Source organism: Parus major, chromosome 12 (assembly GCF_001522545.3).
Source record: "Parus major isolate Abel chromosome 12, Parus_major1.1, whole genome shotgun sequence".
In the NCBI taxonomy this organism is placed as follows: Eukaryota; Metazoa; Chordata; class Aves; order Passeriformes; family Paridae; genus Parus; species Parus major.
The window spans coordinates 13,205,311-13,220,370 of record NC_031781.1 but is presented as its reverse complement, the minus strand read 5'-3'; the positions used below and the strand labels follow the sequence as shown (position 1 = coordinate 13,220,370).

The following is a 15,060-nucleotide window of genomic DNA, read 5'->3' as shown; positions in this document are numbered from 1 at the left end:
AAAGCAAAGATGATTTTGCCAACGTTCAGGCTGTGTTCTTTTTTAAAAAGTCACAGCAAACCTAAGGCAAAAATTATTTCTCTAAGCTTTAAAAGAAAAAAGCTAATGCAAACAAAGCACATGATAAATCAGCACAGGTTAAACCATCAGCTACCAAGGGGAAAAGCTGCTAAGGGCCAACCAAAATGCAGCTGAGCTGAGCATGTCAACCTCTGCACTTTGGCTGTGAAGTTCACAACTCTGCGCTTCCATCACCACTATTTGTTCAAAAACCCACTCCATGTTGCCAGGATTTAACAAAGCCACTGTTGTATCAAACCAAGCTCAGCTAGGAGAGACCTTTGAGCCATTCACAAAACCCAGTCCTCTGCATCTTAGGTCTAGCACTTTCAGAACTCTTCGATCCCAACTGCATATAATTGCTGCAGTTTTCACCCATCATGAACTTGCTGGACTAAAAAAAGCCTGTGTGACACCTCTCTCTGGTGAGCTGTATTCCATGATATTTCCTTTAATCAAACACTTTCAGGCTTTCAAGCAAAACCTGAAGTGATATTTTCCTCAGCCTTTCTAAAAGATACATATTCCATTTCAAGTCGTAAATCCGCATTTGTTGTAACTATGCAAAATATGGGAGAAAAAAAGTGCAGAGATTATATGCAATCTGCCAGCAGAGTTGTGTGCCATGAGGAAAATGCCTCACAGGTCAAAACAAAGAAAAACACTGAGCAACAAATTAGTTGCAGGCAGTAGCTAATATGGAGATCAAAAGATTAAAATCAACATACAACGATGAAATCACTGGAATAATAGGAGCACTTAAGAAGATTAAGTCAATAACAGAGTCCAGTGCTACAAAAATAAGGTTTTGATTATACTGTAAAATTTTATCTTGGGAGAGCAAAAGCAATTACAACCATGACATGCTTCACTATCCCTGCCTTAGACCATCTTGGCTCATTTCCTATGCAAGGAATACAGTTGTTGAAATAAACAGAAATGTTATGACTCAAGTGCTCGATTCAAAAACAAACCAGGTGGTCAGATCAGATTGGGGACTGTCAAGATGGGGTCTGTAAAATCAGGACTTGTTGCAGATCCCAGAGAATATGACAGCTGGGGGGAGCAAAGGCCACACTGTTTAGGACTGGCTTTCTGCACAGAGAGCTCCACAAGCAGCTGATGTCGGGGCTGTCCCAGGCTGTCAGCTGGAGAGGAGAAGCACGCACTGGAAAGGAGGTAGGAGGAGATAAATAACTCAAAGACTGGTAGTGAACATGGTGATGAACTCTGATAACAGGGAAGGTATTTTTCTATCCAGCTAAACAGGCAAAGATGGTGGGTTTGGTTTTACATCAGAGGCAGAGCATGTGGCAGCCTCCAAGCCCATCCAGACCCTCATGTCAGGGACAGGAACATCTCCATGCTCAGCAGTTCTGGGAGTAGCACAGCCCAATGGGGATGGGAAGGATGACCCACCAGGGGCAGCTGATGCTCCCCATGACAGATCCATCCTTGATCATGTGCTTGGTGTATAAGCAGGAATTGATGAGCCAGCCCCTCCAGCACAAAGTGGCCATGGCCATGGAACACCAGCCTCATCCATGGACTGTGGGACCAAAGGTCTAGAGCTCCCCAGGAGAAACACTTACCCTGGTGAGGTCCTCCACAGCAAGAAGTCTCAGAGCTCTCAGTGGGTTCTGCAGTGCTCTGTGTTTTGTGAGGAAGAGCTGAGGCAGCTCCTCTGTGCCCCAGGGCTGATGACTTGCCTGGGCTTTTCTCACAACTGTTTTTTCCATATCACTATCTCCAGCCCCACCCCAAAATCACAATCTAGGCTCATAATTAAATCAAATAAATAAATTATCATCTATTTTTACATAATTTGTGGGTGGTCTTGAACATTCAGCAAATACTTGGGTTGTGCATTGAAGTTTTTTCCTCCAGTAAGACGTCTGGATTTTTAGTTTGGGCTCTCATTATTGGGGGAATTTTTTGTGGTTTTTCTAGATCACGTCTTCTGGGATGAAATCAACCCATTTCTTGCGCCCAAGCAGCACAGCAGCACTTTCACTTGTCAATCTGGGAGTCTTGCCAAGCTCTCTCTGACTTAGCCACCATGAGGGACGGGGATGCTGCACTCCAGCCAGTCCCACACACCCCAGAGAAAGGGGACAAGGTGATGCCATCCACTGCCACCTCCACACCCTGCAGCCCGTGGAGTCCAGCTCTGCAGCAGATGGGGACACCTGTGACAACAGTTCAAACAATGGCAAATACAAATCTCAAACAACCTCACGTGGCATAGCCAGAAAGACTGGACAATACTGAATGAGTATGAGTGGCAAAATGACAGTGGAAAGATTGATTTTGGAAAGATTATTTCTCTATTTGGTTTTCTTCTTTGAAAAAGCAAGTAATTTTGAAAATGAGATGTTTTTCTATCTCATTAAGGGAAGAATAATTCAAAACACGTGGAGTTTGTCCCACTTACTTTTTTGGCCTTCCTTCTTTCAAGCAAAAAAAGGGAAGGAATAGGAACATGAAACTGAAGTGGGCTTCTACCCATTTTCACTGTTTTTTGTTCCTTTTCCTGAAACGTTTTCAGTAGGAAAGTGAGAACAAGGCCATCCCCCCATTATATTCTCCTTCTCTACTTCCTCCCACCTTTTCTCCTAAATAGAAAATAAGGGGAAAAAACCCCTACAAACCCAGAAAAACTTAAAAGCTCCCACTCTTTCAAAAAAAAAAGTACAACATTTCAAAACATTAGGAAGGAACATCTTTCAGTTTCAGTGTTCAGAAATGAAACGCAGCATTGCTCCATTACTGCAATGCGAAGGATGACTATTTCTGACAATAAAGATGGAGAATAGCAGCTCACCCTTTCAACAATTTCTTCCTTGGATTACTGGACAGGTTGGCTTTGGACATGGTGTGGATTCCAACGACTCCTCACCTGCCTCCTGGGCTAGACCAGTCTCGCACCAGGAACTAGATTTCCCTCATGATGTCTCTCTCTGCTCCTCACAGGCAGGCAGGCAGCGTTTTTGGGGCATAAAGCCTGGCTGGGATCGAGCCGTTAGTTACCATTCCTGTTGACAGGCAAACTAGAATAGGCTCTGGCTCACTTTCTCCGAGCTGCGGAAGGAGGAATGAGCCGGGAAAAGAGTTCATTCAATTGCTTCTGTTTGGCAGCTCTGCAGGACTCTCCGCACAGACAGAAAGAGATGTGGCAAGTAAGGAGTTGCCATTTTTAGAATTACATAAGCCCATTTGATTGCCATCGAGGCACTCTGTGCAGCTCCTGCCACGGTGCCCTGCCGGTTGCTTTGCAGTGGGACTAGATTTCAAACAGTTTTAGAAGCAGGTCAGATACCAGCTTTTAAAATTGGATTCAGGTTGAAAATGTCGATGTTACTCCTGCCATCCCTGACAATATAGACCAGGATAGCCATGCAAGGACTCTGAGCCAGTTAGCTTCTAAATTCCCACTAACCACACATTCTCTGGGACCTGTACAGTGCTCCAAAAACTAAGCTCCCCAATAAAAATAAAAAAAATCTAAAAATATAAAATAGAATTATCTGCCTATAGATAGGCAGTAACGTACATAGCTCAATAAAAGGGATGAAAAAAATACTCTGGAGGGTCTCAAAGCCACTGCTGCCTCCAAGGTGTTTTTGCCAGGCACTATCCCTGCCCCAGTGTGGCAGTGTCCATTGGGTGACAGGGCAGCAGGGTCACCCCACCAATGCTTTGGGCCCTGCAGGATGAGGTGGACAGCCCGTGGGGACTGAGGCACACAGGACTGCAGGGCTACTGCTCCCGTTGGACAAAGTATTGAGGTTTCAAAGGAGTAACCGGAAAGATTCACATGGGTAACGACCCTCGCTTCACCTCCACCCCAAACTTTGCTATCCTGACTTCTCCGTTCATTGCTCATTAATTTGTCCAAACAGTGTCTGTCTCTGACCACTGCAAACTGAGTTGTGGACAAACACCTTGGGAGCATCCCTGGGCTGGCCCGTCGAGGTCGAAATTGCTGCCTTGCACGGAGACAGACCCAGATCCAGCACGGTGGGGCCAGGGCCGGGCAGCACCGCAGCCCAGCCCTCCTCCCAGCCCAGCTCTGGGCCCCTCCAGCGCACCTTTGCACAAAGCTACAAAGCCACGGGAAAAGCTGATCCCCCACCCTGGCTCACAAAGACAGCCCCATCCTAATTGCCTGGGCCGGTGGCTCACCCGGCAGTCCATCACCTTCCATTAAAAAATAATAAGGAAAAGAATTGGTAAAAAAAAAAGTATTTAGAAAAATACCTATAAAAAGCAAAGCAGCATGGAAATCAAAGCCACCATTTCGGGGAGACTGAAGCATAATGCTAATAACTTTCGGCAGCTTCCACTGCGGAGTTTAAGCAGCTGCCAAGTTAAATAACTAGGAGGATCCTAAGTTATCTTCCAGTGGACCAGAAATGCCCAGTGCCGACTGCCTGGGCGGAGGCGGCCCGGCGGACGCGGGGAGCCGGGCCGAGCCCGCGGGGCCCAGCGCTGCCCCCGCCCGGGACCCAGCCAGGACGGGTCCCCGGGAGCCCCTCAGCAGGCGGCTCTGGCTGTGGAGGAGCGGAAGGGGAACCCCCGCCGGTTTTCGATGTCAGCGGCCGGGGAGCATTTGGGGCTGGGGCTGCAGGGCGCGTACGGGACCCCCAAGGGGAGCGGGTGCTGGAGAAGCCCCGGGTGACTCGGCGTGTCCCGCACGGGGCCGGCCCGGCCCGCCTGGGCACCGCACTCGTTTTTCTGGGGAGACAGCGGCGTAAACATAACCACAGAAGCGATCGCGTCCGCAATGGGAGCGTCTTTGCGGCGTGCGCCTTCTTGGGAAAAATCCGCAAACCATTTCTCCCTCCAAATGTCGGGGGTGAAGGATTAGAAGCCCACGGGAGAACTGCCTCCTCGGGAGAGGCGGAACGCGGGGCCGAGCCGGGAGCCCGCTGCGCGCCCGACGTGCAGACGCTCCTGCCTCCCAAAGTCGGGCTGGGCCGCTCGGCCCCCCCAGAGCCAGCCCTCCCGCCTGGCACTCCCCGAGCAGAGGGGCTCGGGCTCGGTGCTGGGCAGGCGGCGGGGCTGGGGCAGCTGTCTCAAAGTCAGTCAGTTGTAATATGCTCGCCGGAACAGCAGAAGTCGAATCGATAGAGACGGCCTCCAGCTGTGCCTAAACCTGCAATTTCAATTAAAATACTGAGCTCTGATTGCGGGGTCTTAGCTGGGATCTCAACGCCCTGATGCGTAAGGCGTGCGGTACCCGGTTTCGAGCCGGCCGGGAGGCAGCGGCACGGCCCGAGCCGGTACCCGGCCTGGGGATGCACGGGAGCTTCTCCGGACTGCGGGAAGGAGACAGCCCCGGGGCTCCGCAAGGGCTCCCCCGCCTCTCCTCGCCCCCAGCAGCCCCGAGGCCTGCGGGACCCGCTGCTCCGAGCAGGGCGGTGGGTGCGCAGCAGCGAGCCGCCAGCCGTCCCTTGGCCGGGGAGGGAGGGAAAGAGGGAGAGACCCGGTTCAGCAAACACCCCGGCAAGGACGAGGGCGGCTCGGGGAAGCTGGCAGCGAGCTCCCGGTCCCGGCTCCGCAGCCCTTCTTTTATCCTGCCCGAAATCATCTCGTTTACAGAAAATATTTGTTTGCACTATTAGTTGGTACTGGAGTTAATTACTCAACGTGTGAGCGGGGAGTAATATGGATAAAAGCAGCCCCAGTGTTTATTGTGTGGGTGAGCTGTTTGAGCGGTGCTTGAATAAACTGCAATTAGGGTTAGATAGAGATTAATTAACATGTGAGTGGCAAGGTGTAAAATAGTTCCCAACCCTCCACTCAGTATAATCTGCAGGCGAGGAAAAGAAGTTTGTGGAGGCTAATTAAATACTTCGCTAAAGCCGGAGAGCCCCGGGAGTGAGCAGAGTCCAGCCCAGCGCAGCCGCCGCCTGCCCGCTCCCGCTGCCCGGAGGAGGCGCGGGCTGGGCGGGCAGTGAGGCTCAAGGGCGGCACGCCTCCCCGGGGCTCAGCCGGGCTCTCCCTCAGCCCAGATACCGGGCACGGCTCCTGCGGGTCTCCGCCGTCCCGTCCCAGCCTCTCCCCCAGAAGCGGGACGGTTCCGTCGCTCCCTTGCACGCTGACCCGTCAGATCCGGGCGGGCAGGGCTGGGCGGACGCCAACACCTGATGCTCCAGGCGGGGTGTCCCCCCGGGGCTGGGCTCTCCCCTCCGCCCGCAGGCAGCCCGGGACGGCCGCCGCTTTTAAAGTTTGTTTCTGGAGCGTGTTGTGGTTCGCAGGTGAAAAAGCCTGTCTGCAAACAGCCGCCGGCGAGCTGTCCCGGCGGGGAGAGGAGGCGCGGCTTTGTCAGCGCCGCACAAAACCCCCGAATTCCTCTAAACTTTCTTAGACTCGCGAGGGTGGGGGGGAAAATATATATATATATAGGGGCCTTTTCATTGCTTGCTTTACCTCTGGCCAAGCTCAATCTAAACCCTTCGCTCCCCCCCTCTCCCCCGGATAATCCTCCCCTTTATTTTAGAAACACACAAAACCAGGTTCCACGCAGCGCTATAGTGGCTACAAGTGAAAGAGAATTGAGCGCCCTGAATCGCCGGGGGAAAATTGGTTCGGCTGAATAGCCCCGGCGAGGGACGGGGCGGCTAATCAGAGCCCGGGGGGTGCTGCCCTGCAGCCGCCCCCCCAAACAGGTGGACGCGGGACTCTCTCAATTACCGCGTCCTCGCATCTGAGGTTTCTGCAAATCCTCCCCTCCCGCATCACGGCGTTTTAATTGGAGAGAGGAAGGAAAGAAACCCCGGCATCCAGGCGCTATAATGTAGCGTCGCCTATTTGGGGGGGGGGCGGGGGGGAAAGGGGGAAGAAGAAAGTGCTGGGGAGGGGGGTGAACAAGGGCTACAAGGGCAAGGGAGAGTCTCCGGGTGCCCCCCGGGGCAGCGGGCACCTTTAGGGGGTGACAACTTGCAGAACTTCCCTTCGCTGAACACTGGTCGTTTTATTATTATTATTATTTTTATTTTTTTAAAGCAGCGAACTCGAGTCCTGGACACGACTCCCTCCGCATTTATTTAAGGCTAATCACCAGCTACCCTGAGAGGGGAGAGGGCTGGAATTAAACTTAGTTTAATTAACATTAATACACTGTCCTAATTAATGGGTTGGCTATTAATTTATACATGCTGGAGAGGCTCGCAGATAAGTGACAATTTATTAATTATCTTCCAGCTCGGTTGCAACGGAGCTGATTGCAGATGGGTTGCCAAAATAACTCGAGCATGGTTGCGTGGTAGTTGCTTTGGAAAAAAAAAAAAAATCATTCTCCCCCTTCTTAAAAAAAAAAAAAAAAGGAAGAAGAAAAAAAATCCTCACGCTCATTCGGAGTGGCTCTTCTAACCCCAGCAAGAACTGGAGCACTCTTTTCCACCCAACTTGTGAATCGCACTTGCCTTCTAATTTGCCACATGCAAAACGATTCCTCTGCTTTGCAAGTTGCTTTTTAAGAAGGGAGAGAGAGAGGAAAAACCCAGCTCGCACACGAGCGATTTGTGCGTCTTAAACTGGAAGGAAATTGTGCGTGGAGAGGGGGGGCTCGTCTTCCTCTCTCTGCCCCAACCCACCGCGCTCCAGCCCGGCGCCTCGGCTTGGGGAAGATCCATGGTGGCATCCCCATGTCATTCTGCTCAAAGTGACTTCATATGATGTCAGCTTTAAATGTTCGAGACCGTGATCTGACGCTCAGGAAGTTGTTTGCTATCAAAATGTGACTGTGGCCACACTGCGCTGCTTGGATGAGTCTCGCCGGCGCTGGGCAAAGGTAAGTGGTCCCAAGGCGAGCCCCGCCGCCCCTCGCTGTGCCCCCCGCCCCTGCTCCCGCATTTCCCGGACCGTGGCCATCGGTGGGGCTCGGCTGGGTGGCATTGGGCTGGGGGAGGTTTTTCTTTTTCTTTCCTTTTTTTTTTTTTTTTTTTTTTTTAATACTAACAAGGTCTAGCTTGCATGTTACTTTAGCGTGTTCCGCTTAATGAGCAGTAATCTGGTACCCTACGTGCCATTGTTCTTGAATATGTTCATTTGAATGTAAATAGGGAGGGGGTGCCGGTGGGGGGTGGGGTGGGGGGAGAACAAGGTGCTTATTAAATTGATTTGTCTCCTGGCTTTTCTGGAATGCAGAGCCGAGAGCGGGAGCGAGTCGCTGCTCACACCAAGTTCCCGCACGGCGGAGCGACATGGCGAGCCCGGGGTCGCTGGAGACGGTCATGCCTTCCTCCTGCCCCCGGCACGACGGCAGAGCCGCCACCGCTAACCCCTCCAAGACCCTGGCCTTCTCCATCGAGCGGATCATGGCAAAGACGTCGGAGCCCAAGCCGGCCTTCGAGGAGCGGCACGGCGGGCCGGGGCCGGAGCCAGGCAAGAAGCCGCTGAGCCTATGCTCGCCCCTGCCCTGCGTGATCCCCATCCCGCCGCTGGGCTACGAGCTGCCCTCCAAGACTCTCAACTACTCGGAGCTGTGGAAGAGCAGCCTGCGGGGCGGCGCGGGGCTCTGCAAAGCCAACTGCGGCGTCTGCTGCAAGGCAGAGCTCGCCCTGGGCCAGCCCAGCGGCCGGCTCATCAAGCCGCAGGTCATCCACCAGGCAGGGGCCGTTCCGGCTGCCCCCCGCTCCCTCTACTACTTCAACTACCTGGACGCCGCGTACCACCCTGCCGACCTCCTGCACGGACAGCTCTTCCCGGCCGGCCTGCTGGGCGCCCCGCCGCCGGGGGGGCTCTCGGCCCACCAGAAGCTTTTCCTGCTGGAGAACGCCAAGCTGGCGGGGCTGGCGGCCGAGAAGCTGCCGCCGCCGCCTCCCTTCGCCCACAAGGAGCGGCTGCCGGGACACCTGGACCAGGTGATGAAGGAGGCGGCGGCGGCGGAGCGCGGCGGCCCCCCCAAGGGCCACGCCAAGATGGGGGGCGGCGGCGGCGGGGCGGCGGAGGGCAAGCCCAAAAACTTTACCTGCGAGGTCTGCGGCAAGGTAAGGGGGGCGCCGGCATCGGCTGGGGGGACCGGGGGCGGCGGCGGCGGCGGGGCCGTGCCTGACCTCGCCTTCCCGGCGCTTCCCCGCAGGTGTTCAACGCGCACTACAACCTCACCCGCCACATGCCGGTGCACACGGGGGCCCGGCCTTTCGTCTGCAAGGTCTGCGGGAAGGGCTTCCGCCAGGCCAGCACCCTGTGCCGGCATAAAATCATCCACACCCAGGTAGGTGGGGGGCGGCCGGGTTGCGGGAGGCGGCGGCCTCCCCTGCTCTCCGCGCAGCCCCCGCTGACGGGCCTCTCGCACCCCGGTGCAGGAGAAACCCCACAAGTGCAACCAGTGCGGAAAGGCGTTCAACAGGAGCTCCACGCTCAACACCCACATCCGCATCCACGCCGGCTACAAGCCCTTCGTCTGCGAGTTCTGCGGCAAGGGCTTCCACCAGAAAGGTGAGCTGAGCCGGGATGCGCCGGGGCCCTCGCCCATCATTAGCGGGGATTAAACGCGGCGAGCCCTGCCCGGCTGGGGGAAGCGAGGGGCGCAGGCAGATCCGCCGCCGCTCCCAATTACTTTCCCTCTAAGCTGGGCCGCCTCGCCGGGCAGTGCTGACGGTTCCCCCTAAATGCTTTTTAAATGAAAGGTGCCGGGCCTTGGTCCTAATCCAGAGCCCTCCGTTTGCCGCGGGTCACCGGGTTGACCCTGCCTCTCATTTGTGCCATGCCAGTTGCGCGCTGCTCCGCGCTGACGAGGACCGAGTTTGACAAGCGGGACGAGGGTGCGGGTGGAAACACTTCCTAATGCCCCCCTTACCTGTGCACCGTGCGGCCCGGGCACCCTCGGGTAACTCCCTTTTCCATCTTTTTCCTCTTTCGCAGGCAACTACAAGAACCACAAGCTGACCCACAGCGGAGAGAAGCAGTACAAGTGCACCATTTGCAACAAAGCCTTCCACCAGATCTATAACTTGACTTTCCACATGCACACCCACAATGACAAGAAGCCCTTTACGTGTGTCACTTGCGGGAAAGGATTTTGCAGAAACTTTGATTTAAAGAAGCACGTCCGAAAGTTGCACGACAGCGTCTCCAGCGCTCCTCCGCCGCGGGACCCTGGGCGCAGCGGGCAGAGCTAAGGGCCCGGCGCGCCGCCACACTCGGACCTGCTCAACCAGGCCAGCACTATTTATCCAAACCAGCCTTCGCTTCTCTGTCCTTTTCCCAGCGAGCTCAGCCGCCGGTAGCAAGCGACCCCGAGCCGCAGTTGTATATAAGAGGAATCTTATTTAATGGCGCGTTGCGCAGCCGGAGCGGGCCAGGATGGGCCGGGCTGGCCGCCCCCCGCCCGGCGCCAGGACAGCGCTCTTTATACGTGTCTGTAAATCTCCATTTTAAATGTACGCTCGAATAAGTGAGGAATATATCTATATCTATCATGGGACAATAAACCGGCCCTTCGCAGGTGTCTCATTTCCCACCTGGGCCCCGGCCCGAGCGGGGACCGGGCTGCACGGCGCTCTCCCCCGTGTGAACGCGGCTTGCGGGAGCCGGGCCCTGCCGCTTCGGGGCCCGCCGGGAGCCGCGAGCATCAGAGGAGCAAAATGAGGGCGGGAGGGAGCCGGGCGGCTTCAGAGGGCTGCTGCCGCCCCCCGGAACGGGGTCAGAGCCCTTGCAGGACCCCCGGCGGGGCTGCACGGCCCCGACCGGCAGCGCGAAAGGCGGCTCGGAGTTTCCCAGCGCCGCTTTTCGGGGTCGGTTCATTACGGCGTGTTTAAACCGCTCCTGAATGACTATCTTTCCTTGCATGCAGATAAAATGATCTCACGCTTGCTTTCCGAGTAATGACCCAAATTAAGAGAGAAAACACAGACCCTTCAAACCGCATTACATTAATCTAATCACTCCCAGCAGGCCTCAGAAACTCTTTGTGATCAGAATATGGATAATCAAGCACTTGGATTACACTAAATATTCCCTTCTCATCTCCCCCCCTCCCTCACTTTTAATACGCAAGTGTCTATTCCGGCCACGTCGTTAGGAACAATATTATTCTAGCGGAGAAAGGAGATTGAGGAGGCCGGGCGTGTGCGTGCTGCTCGGGCCGGGCTTGCCAATGAAGAGGGGAACGAGAGAGGCACCGAAATGCCTGGGGACGGCGTAATGGGGAGCTCACCTTTCTCCGCTTAATTGAGTGGTTAAATAGAGGGAGGCGAGGACGAGCACAGCTCGCCGCCGAGCGCAGGAACGGGAGCCGACCCCTCGCTCCGGGTTTCTGGATTCATTATTAAATAAGCTGCGATGTTCCGCGTTCTCCAAGGAGCGGGCTGGGGGCTGGGGCCGGGGCTCCGGGCCCCGCGCTCCCGCTGTAGAGACGGGGCGATTTTAGAGTTTCTCGGGGTTTGCATTTTCCAGTGTCTAAAATAGCGTTTTGACAGTTTGAGGAGAGAAAAAGAATGTCCAGAGATCCTGGCAGCGGGGAAAGATCACGACCGAATTTGTTACAAAAAAAAAAAAAAAATTGGCAGAGTTTTAGATTAAAAGGAAATTAAAAAATAAAAAAAAAAAAATAATGTAAACCCCGTCACCGATAAGTCACCGCTCCGGAAGCCCTGTCAGGAGGAAACGGTCCCGCAAGTGAAGGGGCTGAGGCTCAACCCCCGAGCCGAGCCGGGCTCTCCCGCCGCCGCGACAGACGGGGCGGGACGACCCACGGGCCGGGGAAAGCGGGAGGGACCCCTCTCTCCGTGAGGACACTGTGCCGGGGGAGGCCATGGCAGGACGAGCTCCCGAAGGACGGGAGCGGGGCTTGCGCGTCCCGAGCCAGTCCCGCTGCCAGGTCCGGGGGAAGCGCCGCTTTCTCCGCACCTCGGGTGCCGGGAAGAGGTCTGGGCTGCCAGCCGGGAGCCCAAAGCGGGAGTCAGGCTCCACTGCGGGCCCCACAGACAGCTCACAGGCTGTTTCCTCAGCTCTCCTGATGGGCAAGAGCATCGCGAAACCCACTCCCAGGAAGGGAATTAAGGAAGTGCGTTCTTATCGCATTTTTATAAAAAGCGGCGTTGTTTACAGAAGCCGTCTGGGGAGGAGGGCGGCATCCCCGCCACGGCTAAGGGCATCTTCGGGGCACCCTGAAGTGCCGTGTCCGCCGCCGCTGGTGGGCTTGGTCACCTGGCCCCTCCTGGGGGCGATGGGCAGCCCTCCCCGGAGCGGCTGTGGCTCCGGTTTCCCCCCGCTCTCGGAAGGGGCCGCGCAGCGCGCTCGCCGCCGGCCGGCCCCGGACCCCCCCGGCTCTCGCCCGGATCCCGGCACACACAAGCCGCAGATCGCGGGGGAGGGGCGGCTCTGTCAGACACACACACGCCAGAGACTCCAATTATCTTCTCCCTCACAAGATGTTTCTGCTGTCCACGACTGCTCACACTTCGGCACTCTTGCCAGCAAGCCTCAATAACACAAAACCCGCACAAAAACCCCTTTCCCGGCGCCGCAGCCGCGCACACAACAGATTGAGCGGTGCCGGTGCCTCGGGGGGAGGGTTAGAGGTGCCTCTGCGCAGAGAGCGACGTGCCAGCGCCTCCGTGCTTCCCCCTCGGCCCGCCCGGCCCGGCCCGGCCCGGCGCTTCCCCGGGACCGGGCGGCTCCCAGGTGCGTCCCGGCACCGCGCCGGGCACCGGGAAGCGACCAACCTACAGGCAGCTGCGTTGCCCTTTTCCCTGCACTCCGCTCTCCAAACGTCTGAGCAACCAGTTTGCTGCTAGAAACATGTTAATTGCCAACGGAGCTCATTAAGGCATGCACATGCAAAACACAGCGAGGGAGATTAAATGGACAAAAGCGCAATAATGAACTGTCAAAAATCGGACCCATCTACACGACCAGGAGCACTCAAGAATGAGGCATTTAGAGGCAACAAAGGATTGTCTGGGACAGGAAGAAAGGACGACCTAGACTTTTGTTTAGTCAACACAATTGATTACAAATGAGAGATTAACAGGATAGCTTCAGAGTTTTTTTGAAGGAGGCAGAAGAGAAAAGTCCAATTAAGTGCACCGAATGTTAACTACATTGATTTCCACGGCCAGCGCTGGAGAAATTCTCATTAAACCATCCCTGGCGATCCCTTTTGGAAAGTAATTTGTCTCCCTGATGGAGCAGAGAAAGGGAGCCATGTAAAGAGAAAGAAGCGCTAGTTCTTGGCACAATGAGCTTAGGAGACACACTGGAAAGAGCCAAAGGGGGAGTTAATGAGCATCTGACAAGCCGCTTGGACCCGGGCCTGGAGAGCAGCGATGAAAAGATGGAATTGGCCAACAACTATTCTTTATATCAAACATAAAAAGGCCAATCTGAAACAGCGCTGCTCAAAGCTGGTGGGGAAGAAAAGAAAGGCCCCCAGTGAGGGGTGGAGTGGAGGGCTCAACTGCCCCATTGGGACGGGGGAAGAAATGCACTGGCATGTCCCTCTCCGAGCGAGCGGAGCTCCTGGCGCTCGGCACTCCCCCACTCCGGGCGGGCACGGCACAGGGGGCCCGGCAGCCCCGGCCCGGAGGCGCTTGCACAGACCCGAATCGTCCCAGGCGACCTGGGTACAGTTTTAAGAAGTTAACCCGCGGAGGGAGATCACCAGTCTGCCCAAATCACGGCGGACCGGCTCTCCCCGAAACCCGCCATCCTTCTCCCGGAGGCTGCATTCGCCCGACCCCTCCTGCTGCCCCGGCTGCGGGACCCCCCCCGGGGCACCGGGCACCGCGGAGCGCAGCGCAAGGCAACGCGCGTCGTATAGACACGGCTCGCTCGGAGGCTCTTAAATCAGATTAGAGCTCGTTAATAACAATTTTGGCTTAAGTCTGTATTGACTTAGGTTTAGGAATGGCTTAGCACTTTCGCTTAAGTCAACACCAGGGCTAAATTGACGCATGCCTTTCCCAAACCGCCGTGTCCCCCAGGACGCCCAGGTGCCCGCAGGACTTGTCCTTCTCCCGCTTTAAGCCGGTTTACGGAAGTATTTGCATGATTTTTAAGTGAGCCTGCTGGGCCTCGACCATGCCAGCCCATCCCTGGGTGTCATCCACGAGGGTCCCCTCCAGGGACGGGTTTCACCTTCCGAGGGCTGCGACAGGGCACTTCTGTTCTTTTAGGCTCTTGCTGACAGCCCTTGCGCTCCTTCCCCAGCTCTTACGGTGCGGCTCCTGCCCACTCCCCTAACACCTCCTGCCTCTCTCCTCAGGTCCCCTCTATCCCCTTCAATTTTGTATCCTGGATACCCCCAGAGAGCCGGGGCTGCACTACCATCCACAGCCGAGTCCTGTGGGGACACCAAAGGTGCAGAGGCAGCTGTCCCTGCACCCGGGGGAAAACACGGCAGGGCGGCTCTCAGAGGAGGCTCTCCCTTCAGCCGGCACCGACAGCGGCCACAGCGAGGGCTCCCGGCTGCCTGCCCGGCTACTTTAGACCCTGTGAGATCCATATGCAGATGGGATGACAAGGGACAGGTAGACCCTGGAGCTGTGCAGGCAGAGGAGGCCACCAGCAGGGGCAGGCACCCACCCCTTGGACTGCGGTCCTGGTGGGGTTACTGCCTGCTGGTCACCCCATGGCTCTCCTCTCCTGAAGGTTGCTGCACGCAGACCTCACACCGCGGCCAGCTTTACCCCAACCAGCCGCCCTTCCACCCCCGCCTTGCTGCTATCCTCCTCAGCCGCCCTCTCACAGGTACGGGGCTGTGCTGACCAACCCATCACCACGGGACCTTAGTGAAGACACTTAAAGGGGAGGGGGAAATGCTCTTACCAGCTGGTTTCTACCACACATCCTGATTCTCCAGGTGATGCTGTCCCAGCATTTAAACCCACTCTTACTAGCCTACTCTTATTGCTAACCCTGCCTAGCCTAAAGCCGTAGCCTGGTGTTATTTGTATTTATCTCATTGATTTACTGCAATTGCTTAATTGATTGAATCACAGGCAACACGTGCCCTCAATTAAAAATTAAAAAAAAAAAAAAAAAAAA

General features: G+C 55.7%; 1 protein-coding gene across 1 annotated transcript; it reads left to right on the top strand.

Annotated features, from left to right (window-relative positions):
• Nucleotides 1-7,373: 7,373 nt before the first annotated feature.
• FEZF2 (FEZ family zinc finger 2) lies at nucleotides 7,374-10,502 on the top strand. The gene is made up of 5 exons (XM_015640454.2): nucleotides 7,374-7,858; nucleotides 8,215-9,056; nucleotides 9,149-9,283; nucleotides 9,375-9,507; nucleotides 9,934-10,502. Exons 2-5 carry the CDS (start codon nucleotides 8,271-8,273, stop codon nucleotides 10,188-10,190), a joined length of 1,311 nt encoding a protein of 436 aa, XP_015495940.1. The 5' UTR covers nucleotides 7,374-7,858; nucleotides 8,215-8,270; the 3' UTR covers nucleotides 10,191-10,502.
• The last annotated feature ends 4,558 nt before the right edge of the window (nucleotides 10,503-15,060 follow it).

Coding starts and splice junctions, on each gene's coding strand:
- FEZF2 (XM_015640454.2), top strand. CDS start 8,271: ATGGCGAGCCCGGGGTCGCTGGAGACGGTCATGCCTTCCTCCTGCCCC. Junction 9,057..9,148: donor CCTGCGAGGTCTGCGGCAAG/GTAAGGGGGGCG, acceptor GCTTCCCCGCAG/GTGTTCAACGCGCACTACAA. Junction 9,284..9,374: donor ATAAAATCATCCACACCCAG/GTAGGTGGGGGG, acceptor ACCCCGGTGCAG/GAGAAACCCCACAAGTGCAA.